We start from the raw sequence: 12,811 nt of genomic DNA, 5'->3' as shown, positions 1-12,811 counted from the left end.
CAAGACGATCTGGACTGGATCTTCGGCTTCGGTCTACCCCAGAACGTGTCTGCGAATGCCGAGCCCAGTTCGCCCAGCAAGGAGTCCGAACTCATCGTCGGGGGGGGGGGGGGCCCCCCACTGTACGCAGCTGTCAAACTCATAGGGGTAAAGGCAGAGCAGCCCGTGCGACCCCTGCCTGATAGGACGTGCGGAAGTGCAAATGAAGGATGAGTACATAGGAGTACATTGCACAACTGGAAGCTTGCATGTAGTGATATGACGCATCGCGCGATATGTCAGCATGGTAATTTCCTTGCTCGCGAAAGCGGAGCGAGCGTGCACCGTGTTTCTGCTTTGGCGCGCAATGGTGCCAACAGGCGCCCACCTGGGCAGGCGATGACATAGGCCCTCCTCACGTAAGTCAAGCACTACGGACCAAAAGCCCTAAACAGAAACCCGGAGGTGACATGATATCGGACCCATCGAGCCAGTCACATCTTGGACATTGAATCCACAGCTTGAGTGATCTTCTGGTAGGACGGGTCGATGTCGAGGAGGCTCTCGACGACGCGAGTGCACTTTGCTCGGCGGGCTACCTCAACCATCGATGTGACCACCCCTTCCCGCCCTGTGTCTGAAGTGGCCTCGCTTGAAAGAACCGGGCGCGTGCTGCGGTGCGAATGCCTTGATAACACGACATTGCCGCGTCTGAACAGGCAGTCTCGCTGATTTTGGCTTGCGAAGACTGGAACAAAGAAATAATGGAGACACTCAGGCACAGTGGCAGTAGATGCTGGTGTTCATTGGAGACGAGCGTGAAATCAACAAGGCGAGACGCTGCTATTCAGCAAACAAGCAAACAAATCGATCGGCTGCACGTGTGGAGACGCACATGTTCATCATCCATCAATCGCATGCGTGGGTAACTTCGGCATAATTCCCAGCATATTTTTCAGTAAGAAATGCACTGCGGGGTCGGGGTTGTTTGTCCACGCCAGGAGCCAAATGAGATGAGCTCATCATCAAAATACTACCATTTGGTAAAGTTGCGCAGACCACGTCCTCGAGGACAAAGGCCAATGTCAGAATATGCAGGTAGTTCGGGGCTCAGATATGTCGTGTCATGAGGAAAGCCATGAGTCTACTATCAAGATAGACGCGGTTGCCTCTGGCTGAGAACACCACTAGTACATAGCCAGGCAATATCATAGCCCGTTTTCATGGCAAAGATATCTTGAAGACCTCCATACCCCCTGATGGTAACAAAACTCATCCCAACTGGCTCTCGGCGAGCGACACGAACACGCCTTCTATTTCACCCAACTGTCAGTGGCTCCGTCGCCATCATCAACCTTGGCCCATCTTGAGTGTCGCAAAGGGATTCGAATCGCTTGACCTGCGCTTGACTCCCGCAACGACGTTCTTCGCGACAAGCCCAGACGGTGGAGTAAGCGCCCGGGGTCGGTAAGAACTGCCATTCTTCATGAAGTCGGCATGTTCGATGGCTGCCGCGTCTTCCGCTGTCATCTGCTCGTCGGCAACGTCCTCGTCTCCAGCTTCGTCTGGAATAAGGACAGGCTGCCGTGCGTCGTACATTTCGCCGTCTGGGGTGTGTAACAGAAACTTGGTCTGCTTGGCTTTCCCTTCTTCGAGACGCTTGTGCAATTTATCGACCCGCTGTCTTTCAGCCTTCCTCTCCGTCTTCGTTTTGGGGTTTTCGATTCTCTTGCCCTTTGCCACTACGCTTTTCACTGTCCTGACCCTCTGCCGGGGCTGCCAGTCATGCGAGTCCTTGGCCTTCAGCGCTTGATAGTCGGCCTTGACGTCGTCGGGTATCTTGACCTTCCGCTGCTCGAGCAAACCCCAGAGGCGCTCGAGCATCTGGCGCGTTGCGGGCAACTCATCACGTAGTTCCTTGAGAGCATCTTCTTGAACAGATTGTGTCTGTCTGTCGACGCGGTTCTTACGAATCCCATTGCGGGCTTGTTGAAGGTCGCGCCGAAGAAAGGCGTTGATGCGACAGACGCGGTATCCTTCCGATGCGACCTCGGCTGCGTCTGCGCCACCTTGGAGACAATTTCTGATTCGCGCGATGTCGCTATTTTCTTCGAGTGCTAGCTGTGTGCCCTTCGTTTTTGATGGCCGATTCGCAGTGGCGGGGTCTTGCGGGATGGCCATGTTCGTAGGTAAGAGAGGGTTCGATTTGTAGTCGAATATATTCAGGTACGCAAATGTGTTCAGCCAACGTGCAATTGTGATTGTGGGGACATTAGATCTGGAATAGAAATTCGAAAAGTATGGAGCAATCGTTGCTTCCTTTGACCAAGATAACAAGCGCGTGCGGACTATAGTAAAGGAAGCGGGACAATTCCACGGTCACCGCGACCTTCCGCCGGTCTTTCACTTTGACGTCATGACGGCTGTATCGCCAAAACAGCAGCACCAGGCAGCAGCGAACATTTTTACGTACACCGCAACAGGTCGCCTGAGGAGGGTACAGGCCATGTCTACGGAACAATACAGCGTTCAACATAAGTTCGTCGAGCACAACACCGCCAGGCCAAGCGCCTGCATCCATCACCCCATCCGCTAATGCAGGAACCAAGAATTATGCCGGTGCTTCGGTAGTGTGCTCAGCTGACGATGCCCGGGTCCCAATTGTACGTCGCTTCTCATGTACTTCAGCTGGTTTGACCACGAAGCCAGCTCACGCATACCTGTTGCAAAGTACAGCTTGCGTAGCAGCTCTGATAGCCGCCTAATCTCGCGGGAGATGTAGTAAGATTCAGGGCCATGTTGGTCGAAACCACGCTTGTAGTGGTAGTGGATGTCCTGGTAAGCTTCCAGGACGTGGTCAAAGTAGGGAGGCGCCATCATCCCCAGCTCAAACAGACCTTCCTCTAGACTTGGCTGTAGATGGTCAGACGGGCGCGGTGAGGGGTCAGGTGGCCAGCGTGTAGCGTACAATCTTGTCATGAGAGACACAAAATTCGCAACATGGCCCTACTGCGAGCTCTGAAAATGCCCATCGAGGAACGCGCGACCTTCGAGACGATCGTCGACTGGTATAGCGGTACGGATAAGCCTCTGGGAAGAAGTCCAAGCCATGTGACCACGACGGATATGTTGGGTATGGCATTTCGCGCTCTTCTGTTGGCGATGCCCCGCACCGCGCGGTTGGCTCGGGAGGGGTGATGCGGGAACTGGGGAAAGGGAGAGATGGCCATTGATGTGCACTGGGTGTGAGGCCTTTATGCTACCAGGTTTCCCGATTGCCCACGTCGTACGCTTAGTACCAGCCCTGCTTCTTGCACCACCCGTAGGACTGTGGAGTGCCAAGAGCACCCCAATTGTACCACGCAAACGCAGTGGCAGTGGAGCGGTGGCGACCATATTCTGCGCGTCTTTACGGGATCACTAGATGTGCACCAGACATTAAACGGGGGTGATGTCGTTGGAGAGCGCGATGAGGCGCAGGGGTTCTTAGCAAACAAGTCGACAGAATCAGGGTGACACACTGAGCGCTGTCCGACCGACGCTGGATCGCTACGACAGTACATGATGGAAGACTGCCGGTCTCGCCTGGTGTGTGCTTGCCGTGAAGCCTCAGCCCGGATGGGCCTAGGTGGTGCTGAATGCGGGCGTGGCACTAGGCCAACCTTGGGGCACTTAACGCGATATCGCGTCGCGCGTGCCTGTCGCGTACCTAGGTAGCTCCTTCCATCACTGTGCTTCGCAACTTCCACAACCACGCATCACACCTTGCCGCCGCACAACACGATGGCGCCTACCGTCCTTGGAAAGAGAACGCGTAGTTCTGCACGCATCGACGACGGGACGTCCCTGACGCGCTCTGCAGAATCCAAGCTCCACCTCGCAACACGCGCAAAACGGAGGACGCAGTTCGTGATACACGATGAGGGCGAGATTGAGAACCCCTTCGTCACCCCGAAGAAGCAGCATGTGGACGAGCCCGGAGACAAGGCGGCGGCGAGACGCGGAAGGAAGGCGCGCACGAGTCCTGCCCAAGAAAACTCTCCGCAGAAGGCGCTCGTCGACCTGCCAGACAAGTTCGCGCCTACCCCCTCGACGCCCAGGCATCGCGACACACTTGCCGGCAAAGTGGCCGTTACACCCAGACACCGACTCATCATCGCCGGCCGGCCGCTGACGCCTCGCACTCCCCACACCCCAGGCACTCCGCGCAGCACCGCGCCCACCATCTACCACGAAGCGCGCCAGGTCTTCGCAAGAGGCTCTGCCCCCACCGCGCTGTTCGGCCGCGACACCGAGAGGAGGGAGCTCGCGGCCTTCATCACAAGCCGAACCAAGGCCAAGACCTCAGGCTGCATCTACGTCTCCGGCCCGCCCGGCACCGGCAAGAGCGCCTTTGTCAACGATGTCTGCCGCACCGTCTCCGCGGACGAGTCTGTCAGAACCGGCTACATCAACTGCATGAGCGTGAAGAACGCTACAGATCTGTACAGGACGCTGCTCGAAGACTTTGTCGACATCACCGAAGTTGCAGAGGGCGACGAGATGGAAGCGCTGCGGACCGTCTTCATGCAGCGACAGACGTCGTATGTTGTTACCCTCGACGAAGTGGACCACCTGCTCGAGCTCGACGTCGAGCTCTTCTACAACATCTTCGAGTGGTCACTACAAAAGGCATCGGGGCTGGTGCTGGTCGGCATTGCCAACGCGCTGGATCTCACGGATCGCTTTCTCCCGCGACTCAAGGCCCGCGGTCTCAAGCCACAGCTACTGCCTTTCCTCCCATACAATGCCGCCCAAATCTCCTCCGTCATCACTGCCAAACTCAAAGCCCTTCTCCCAGCCGGCTCAACACAGCTGCCCTTCATCCACCCAACCGCCATTGTGTTCCTCTCCAAAAAGGTAGCCGCCCAGTCCGGCGACCTGCGCAAAGCCTTTGACATCTGCCGGCGAGCAATCGACCTCGTCGAAGCCGACACGCGCGACCGACACGCGAAAAAAGCCACAGAAATCACACCATCTCCCACGCCATCGCCCTCGAAAACACCGCTTGTAGAGAACATCAACTTCTCCTCCCCGGCCATCCGCTCTCCCGCCAAAACCAAAGACCTAAACAGCGTCATCGCGGCTTCCCTCGCCTCGCTCACCGTCGAAACTGCACCGCGCGCCACCATTGCCCACATGGCCAGAATCACAGCAGCTGTCTTCAGCAACGGCACCAGCCAACGCCTGCGGAACCTCAATCTGCAACAAAAAGCCGTTCTCTGCTCACTCTCTGCTATTGAGAAGAAGAAGCGCGCCACTGCCGCCGATAGCATCTTGGCCACACCTTCCCGATCCCACACTACATCCCCTAGCATCAAGGAACTCTTCGAAGCCTACACCGTGCTATGCAGACGAGAAAACATACTGCATCCTCTGACGAGCACAGAGTTCAGAGACATTGTGAGCAGTCTGGAAACACTCTCGCTTGTCTCAGCGGTGGAGGGCAAAGCAGGGTCGCTGGATGTTGGCGCTGGCACGCCGAGCCGGAGAGGCAGGGGCAAAGCCTTCCCCGGGGTTGCGGTAGAGGATCGCAGGGTTGCTAGTGTTGTTGGAGAAAAGGAGTTGGCGGATTCACTCGTAGGACCTGGAGCAGGGATTCTCAAGGGGATTCTTGAGGGGAACTAGACGTGTGCAGGGAAGTTTTGTCATGATTGTGGACTGGAGGGTAGGCTTTGCACCGGTTCTTGTGATACCCTCGATTGAGGCTCTATAGGTGCTGGTTCTGGAAAGCGCAGCATTGGGTGTTGGGTTCGCATCATAGCTTGTATCACGAGCCTGGTAGTTTAGCGTAGCATAGCGGTCTTTGTCTCATAGTACACCACAATCCAGTGCGTTCTCGACCAAACGCTTTTGCATCTGCTGCTGTGTATGATCCATGAGGCCCACGAGGCGGGAGACAACACGACGGGTCAATCAAGTGTGCTCTCTAGCGCTGCTTTCTAACTACAACAGTGGTTTGACGCATAGTATACTCTACTTTCACAACGTCTTCTCTCTCATATGTCATGGTATCATTCATCCCCACTACAGGCCACCACTGCAACTTTTGCATTCCACCCTCACGATTCAGACCCTCAAACCTTAACGCCCCCTCCCTCCACTGCATCCTCCTTTCCCACGCCACTCTGCCCCTCTTCCTCTTCCTCTGCAGCGTCTTCTTTGTCCTGCCTCAGCGTGCTCGTTGGCACCTCGCTCTCCATGCCTGCCTTGCGAAACACAGCCTGCATCCAGCACCTATACATTTTCAGCCTCCTCTGCCTGTTGACCAGCATCCGTCGGTCGACGCCAATGTGCGCAATTTCAAAACCCGGCCTGGGAGTGTCCAGATCGTTGACGTCATCGTGGCTCTGCTCTCTCGTCTGCATGCCAGGATCGTGGAGAGACAGACTCTCCATCTTATCCGCGATGACACCCTCGGCCTCGGTTTGGGATATGGTGGTGTCCGCCACGTTGCCAATGGTAGTATCGCGTTTTCTGGCGCCGCCCCAGATATCCTCGAGTTCAGACTGCTCGAAGAAGTAGACGCGCGTACCGTCGCCGCGGACGTAGAAGTTTTCCTCCATGTAACGGCCTTTTTTGAAGCGGACTTGGGCGAGGTCGCCGCGGCCGTAGTCGCGGAAGAGGACTTGGCCGCCCGGCTTGAGAACCCGCCAGATGTTGCGGACGGCTTGGTCCCACTGCTTGGGACTCAGCGCGCTGAAGATGAAGATCATGAGCACAACGTCTACGCTGCCTTCAGCCAGACCTGGGGGGAGCCCGCCGTTCTCCGAGTCGGGAGCGGCGGCCACGTCCCAGACGTCAGCTTGTATGCGCTCCGGGTCGTAGAGTTCGTGGTTGCGGATGAGCTCGACTGCCTTTTTGGAGAAGTCGCACGCGTGTATCTTCAGCCGCTGGTTCCGACTTCTCTGCAGGATGGGAAAGGCGCTGTTCCCTGCCCCGGCGCCGACCTCCAACAGCGTAGCCTCTGGCCCATCCTCGGCGCCCAGTTCTTCTAGAATAGGAAACTCCTGTGCCAGCCATTTGCGGTTCTTGAAGAAGTTGGTCTTGTTGTTTTTGTAGAACTGGTTCCACCACTTCTCGGGCTGTGCGTTGTAGCGTTTGCGATCAAAGTCGGAAACCGGCTCTTGCCGTTGTCTGGAATACTGTTCTTCTGAAAAGGCGAGGTAGTTGGAGTCGACGGTTACGTGGTCCCAGGCGTTGAACTCGAAGATGTTGTCGCCTTCCTCCAGGTAGCGCGAACCGAACGCAAAGGGATCGCTGCGCTTCTGATTGTTGTCTGGGTCGTGGGAGCGAGACGGTGGGGCGCGCACGGGTTGTAGAGAAGCAGGCACTCCATAAGCGTCGTTCTCGGCGGAGTCGAGGGCGGCTGGCGATGTGGCCGTCAGAGCCTCTGGTGGCGGCGTGCAAGCTGGAGTATGCGGAACAGGATCGACTGTGACTGCGAAGCGCATGTGCTCCATTGCTTTGGAGAGTTGCTGTTTCGGTTGTGGTTTCCTGGACATGGTGTTGTCTGTCTGGAATCTCGAGTCGCCGGCATCGTGGACACTCGCGCCACTGGCAGTTCCCGCGTGTGCACCGTTCATGCTGTCCGTCTTCGCAGCCATCTCGGACTCCTGACAAAGTCGCGTAAGCGGGGAATCTTGCAACTCATGGAGGGGAAATTTCGAGCGCTAGCGCCCAAAGGAGTTTGGTTCAGCCCTGGAGGTCCCTGACAGCCTTGGAGATCCCATGCGTCATGCAGAGCCGCAGCCGCATCAGTATCTTCTCTAGGGCTAGCGCGGATCTGCGTCAACTGGTGTGCCATCTGGAGCGTGATGCGCTCATGGGCTCTGGGATCTCAAACCGCTCAGCCACCATGTCGAGGTGACACCGATCAAACTCTGCACATACACAACTCCACCATATATCGACGCTTGGCCAACCCGTAATGGCATCCCTGCGATTCACCCGTCCAACGACACGCTGCGCGCGCCCACGCCAACCCCCCTCGCAGCGGCGGACCTTCCTGCCCAACCCCTTCGAAGCCCTGAACTCCGCGCTGCCATCTTCGTCGTCGCCGCCACAGATCCTGACCGCCGTGCGCACGCTGCCCTACCCCTCGGCCCCCGTCTACTCCATAATAGCCGACGTGCCCAACTACCAGCACTTCCTGCCTTACTGCCAGCGCAGCGACATAACCAAGTGGTCTGCACCGGACAAGGTCTACGGCCGGCGCTGGCCATCCGAGGGCACCCTGACCAGCGGCTTTGGCGGCATAACCGAGAGTTTCGTGAGCAGGGTGTACTGCATACCGGGGCGCTATGTGGAGAGTGTGGGCGGGAATACCGAGACGAGTTTGAAGACGGAGGATATCGCGCATCACCTCGACGGCGGCCAGCAGGCGGCGGAGCGAAGGGAAGGCGAGAACGGCCTGCTTACCCACCTGCGGAGTAAGTGGACTGTTGAGGCTATACAGAACGACCAGACACAGGTCAGTCTGGCAGTCGAGTTTGCGTTTGCGAACCCCATGTATGCCGCTCTGAGTGGGGGCGTCGCGCCCAAGGTGGCAGAGTTCATGATCAAGGCTTTCGAGAAGAGGGTCCAAGAGCTGCTGACGAACAACCCCGACATGGTCAGGGCGAGTCTAGCGGAACTGGATGGTAGTCGCTTGAAGAGGTAGCCATCACAGTCAATCCATGAGCAAACGAGTCACGTTTAAGTCCAGCGTTGATTGCTAATACCCCCACCTACCCGCTGACTACTTCATGCTCTCGAAATACTTCCTGAACCGTGGCTCATGCTCCAGGTCGCAGGCCAACACCGCCTCGTAACAAGCCATAAGCAGTTGCGGAAATTTGACCGTCCAATACCTGAGATAACCGCTCGGCAAAGGCCCCACCTTTGCTTTGATTGCATCGTCCATATCCTCATAGTGATTCTTCTTGTTCCTGAGCGCCCTCAACAAATCCAGCATCTTGTCGCCTGTGTATTTGCGCTGTTTCCCGAGCGAGTTGATGAAGCCCTGATCCAGCTTGGCGAGAAAGTTGCGTCTGTGGTCGAGCACGTCTTGCGAGGCTTCTTCGAGCACCGACAGGTGGGCAGATGGCGGGTCCCGAGGTTCACGTTCCCAATGATCGGAGCAGTCGCACAGGAAATCAAGGCGCTTCTGATCATCCCAGAAAAAGGGATGGTTCATCACTTGGAAGGCGTTGGGACGGTCTTCAGGCCTAGGTCGCAGCATCCAGTGGATGAGGCGATGTGGCTCCACAGAGTCTGCACCGAGAAGCAGGCGATCGAGGTTCGACTTCTCCTTCTTGATGTTGTATTCACGGATCTGCATCCAGCCTTCTTCGTCGTCAAAGGGATGGCAGCCGCCGGTGAGCACGTAGTAAAACACGCAACCGAGAGAGAAGATGTCGACGGCCCGCTTCACGCCTTGCGCGACCGGGTCCGTGGAGCTCGACGAGTCGCGAGAGAAGCCCTGCGAGCTGCCGTTGGCTAGTTCCTTGGGCTGCGAGATGAGCTCAGGCGCTTTCCAGCCAACAGTGCCTGCATTGCCAGTCGTTCCGACAAGGGTACTAACGTTATCGGGCAGCGTCTTACAGAGTCCGAAGTCAGAGATGACGAGCCGTACATCGTCCTTGGACGTGATCAACGGCTGTGCGATGAGTATGTTCTGGGGCTTGATATCGCGGTGGATGATGCGAAGATGATGAAGGTGATTCAATCCAGCGGCCAGTTGATACAGACAAGCGGCAGCTTTGCCGCTGATCTTGTTCACCAGACGCTGATGGCTTTCGGAGAGTTCCTCGCCTGGACGGCCGTCTTTGTAAAGGTCGAACAGGCTGGCCTGGCAGAGTTCGACGGCGATGTAGAGGAAGTTTTCATCCCTCTCGTCGTCAAAGTAACGGATGACGTTCGGGTGGGGATCGCTGTTCTGCAGAAGCTTTACTTCTTGCTCCGCGAGTCCAAAGTATTGCGGTAGCATGCGCTTGACAGCCACCTTGACCTCCTGAAGCGGCGTTAGCACAAGAAATTGAGAGCGAACGGAGATTCAGCGTACCTTCCATTTACCCTCAAAGACAAACGTTCCTCCGCTCCCGTTGCCAAGGAGTCGGTCTTGGTCTATTGTCAACTTGCCGATCCGCTTGATCTCGGATACGTTCTGCACATCGCCGCCGCTGACAGTGAGCTCATCTGGCTGCAGGCTCGGTCCTACCTCGAGCTGCTTGGCTGCATCTACAATTCGATTGACCTCGTCTTCCTCCTTCTGTTGGTTCTTGCTGAGTTTACGTCCGCCACGTCTGCCTCGGTGTGCTTTCTTCTTCTTGGGAGTCGTGGGCGCGGCTGACGAATCCTGAGAAACATCATCGGTACTGCTAGTCATCGGTTGAGCGTCCACGTTGAGCGGAGTGCCAGGCAGGACCTCGTCTTCGGCAGGGGGGCTACGTTCGACAGTTGTGGTCCTGGAAAGGGGCGCGAGATCTTCGTCTTCGTCGTCTGGGACGTCAAAAGTCACCTTCTTCTCCTTGACCTCCTCAGCAACGGGTGCGGCAATGTCAGCTTTCGCTACAGTTCCTACCATCGGCTTCTCGGAAACGAGGTTCTCGTCGACTATGAGAGGTAGCGCCTCTTCTTCTACAGGTTGTACTTGCGGCTCGGCAGAGGCGGGCACAGGAGCGGGAGGCAACTTGGCCTTGGCCGAATGCAATAGTCTCTTCAGGTGGCTCAGACATGATTCGCGTAGTGTTGGTTTCACGGAAGCACCAACGAATAGGCCAGCTGCAAGGAAAAAGACCAAAAGCTTCATCGAGGCCATTCTGTCCTGCGTCTGGGCTGTCGCGTCTATGGTCGGTGGTTGGTGCTGCTCACGGTGCGACGTCTCCGGCTGATTGGACACGGCCTGGTCGTTCAACGTTGGGTAGTACGTCGTGGCAGGAATGCCTGGCAGCTGTGCCTGCTGGCTGGGAATCCGGTAGTCTAGCCTGTGAACACCGACGAGGCTGCTCTTGTCCGGCAGCAGGTAGGCCGAGTCCCAGTCGTAGGATACTTGATCCTGCTTGTAGCAAGAGGCGTCCGGTGCACCGTCGGTGACTGCGGGGTAGTTGACTTCGGACAGGGCATACCAGGCGCCGGACTCGGTGGTGTTGAGCAGGACGTGGTTGGCTTTGTCTTCGGAGAAGATGGGGCCGGCTGGCTGTGGGAGCAGAACGAGGGGCGGCTCGCTGGATTGGTCGTTCAGGGGGCGGGCAACGTCGAAGACACGGGCGACAGGGTAGGGCAGGCGTTGGCGGTAGAGGGGGCGCTGGTGGGATCGCGGGCGCTTGTAGTCGAAGGCGATGACTTCGCCGTTGTACATGGTGTAGATGTACTGCTTGTCCAGGGTCTGGTCGTACTGGGACTGCAGGTCCTTGTCTCTGCTGTTGGGATTCCACTCTGCATACTTGAGGGTGCAGATGAGCTCGTTGGTCTTCTTGTTGTGGATGGTGATGGTGTACTGGGTCTGGCCAATGTCGATGACGCCGCGGCAGTCGCGCTCGCGCGTGGTGAAGAAGTTCTTGGAGTCGGGGGCGCAGCTGTCGTCGTAGGGGAAGTTGCCGCCCGGGGTGAAGCTCTGCTTGACAATGCCCGAGGCGGCGTCGACGAGGAGCATAAACGTCTTCTTCTCGACGTTGTAGACGACGGGGAGGTCCGGGTCGTCGCTCGAGTAGGGGGCGCTCTCGGCGAGCTGCTTGACGGTGACGCCCAGGTGCTGGAGCTGGGGGTGGGGCCCGGGGGTGAGGAGGTACAGGGCGCCGTCCTCGCGGGGCTCGACGATCCACACAAAGGACTGGTGCTGGGGGCCGGGGCGGTCTTCCGAGACGTTGTAGATGGTCTCGAGCATGGGGCGGCCGCTCAGCTCCCAGATCTCCTCCCCGTTGTAGCGGTCGCGTGCGTGCATGTGGCCGTCGACGGTCGCCAGGAGAACAAAGTCCTCGACTTCCCAATCGTGCAGAGAGCGCGCACTGGGGACGAGGCCCCCCGAGGCAGCGTGTCTGGCAGGATGGGCTCTGACAGCGCTGATGGCTGGAGCAGAAGGAACTTTGGTAGCTACGGCGCGCACGTTCTGGTCGTTCAAGGGCGTGTAGGCAGGGCGGCCGGGGGCGTCGCCTACCGTGTCTTTGCGGCTGGCCTGGCCGTGGTGGGGTGCGAGCATGTGCACCTCGGCGCGGGCAGACGTCTGGTGCACATGGCGGTCGAGTGGATGCTGCTGCTGAGCGGCCACAAGCGTGACGAGGACGAGGGCGAGCGTCGTGAGCGTCGAGCCAGCTCCGGGCGGCCGGCGCGGGCGTGGCATGGCACGGCGAGGGTCCTGCGTCGATGGAGCGGAAGCCTAGACAAGGCGGCGAGGGCGAGCGAGATGGAGCATCCGTGGGTGCCGATGGGCGTGGGCAGGAGGAGGAGCAGTGTCCGCTGCCGTGATGCGGATTTTGGCCTCGATGCTAATCTGCGGGGGCTTGGTGTAAACTGGGGTCTGGCCGCGCCTGCTCTCGTTTTAGTCCCACCCTTGGCACCCTGCCCACGACATGAAACTGAACAAGACATGCTGCGAGGGCTGAGCATGCCCGCGAGTCCGTAGAGACACGTCGCGACATGGCCTGATTACTTCACTCGTCATTTGCCAGCAACCGCCGACGCGCATCAAGTCCGGCCAGGCCCTGGAAGCAGCTCGGACATGGAGGACGCAAAGAAAAATGGTCCTTAGCCAGCTTGTCGGACTGCATTCATGACTTCCGTAGTATACACCTATCTAGTGTCGACCCCTTCACGC

General features: G+C 57.8%; 5 protein-coding genes across 5 annotated transcripts; 2 read left to right on the top strand and 3 right to left on the bottom strand.

Annotated features, from left to right (window-relative positions):
* Window positions 1–1,329: 1,329 nt before the first annotated feature.
* On the bottom strand, window positions 1,330–2,397 carry J4E84_003840 (uncharacterized protein; the record flags this gene model as incomplete). The annotated part of the gene is made up of 2 exons (XM_049386449.1): window positions 1,330–2,257; window positions 2,393–2,397. 2 exons carry the CDS (start codon window positions 2,395–2,397, stop codon window positions 1,330–1,332), a joined length of 933 nt encoding a protein of 310 aa, XP_049246298.1.
* A 1,365-nt stretch (window positions 2,398–3,762) lies between these two features.
* Window positions 3,763–5,646, top strand: J4E84_003839 (uncharacterized protein; the record flags this gene model as incomplete). The annotated part of the gene is made up of 1 exon (XM_049386448.1): window positions 3,763–5,646. One exon carries the CDS (start codon window positions 3,763–3,765, stop codon window positions 5,644–5,646), a length of 1,884 nt encoding a protein of 627 aa, XP_049246297.1.
* A 449-nt stretch (window positions 5,647–6,095) lies between these two features.
* On the bottom strand, window positions 6,096–7,625 carry J4E84_003838 (uncharacterized protein; the record flags this gene model as incomplete). Its single annotated transcript, XM_049386447.1, has 1 exon — window positions 6,096–7,625. The coding sequence occupies one exon, from the start codon at window positions 7,623–7,625 to the stop codon at window positions 6,096–6,098; it is 1,530 nt and encodes a 509-aa protein (XP_049246296.1).
* A 323-nt stretch (window positions 7,626–7,948) lies between these two features.
* Window positions 7,949–8,680, top strand: J4E84_003837 (uncharacterized protein; the record flags this gene model as incomplete). The annotated part of the gene is made up of 1 exon (XM_049386446.1): window positions 7,949–8,680. One exon carries the CDS (start codon window positions 7,949–7,951, stop codon window positions 8,678–8,680), a length of 732 nt encoding a protein of 243 aa, XP_049246295.1.
* Window positions 8,681–8,758: 78 nt separating this feature from the next.
* J4E84_003836 (uncharacterized protein) lies at window positions 8,759–12,337 on the bottom strand (the record flags this gene model as incomplete). Its single annotated transcript, XM_049386445.1, has 2 exons — window positions 8,759–10,012; window positions 10,064–12,337. The coding sequence occupies 2 exons, from the start codon at window positions 12,335–12,337 to the stop codon at window positions 8,759–8,761; spliced, it is 3,528 nt and encodes a 1,175-aa protein (XP_049246294.1).
* Window positions 12,338–12,811: the final 474 nt, after the last annotated feature.

Source organism: Alternaria hordeiaustralica (genome assembly GCF_023758085.1).
Source record: "Alternaria hordeiaustralica strain BMP 2776 chromosome Unknown scaffold_5, whole genome shotgun sequence".
NCBI lineage: Eukaryota > Fungi > Ascomycota > Dothideomycetes > Pleosporales > Pleosporaceae > Alternaria > Alternaria hordeiaustralica.
The sequence above is the reverse complement of the archived record's forward strand: the minus strand, read 5'-3'. Positions and strand labels throughout refer to the sequence as shown.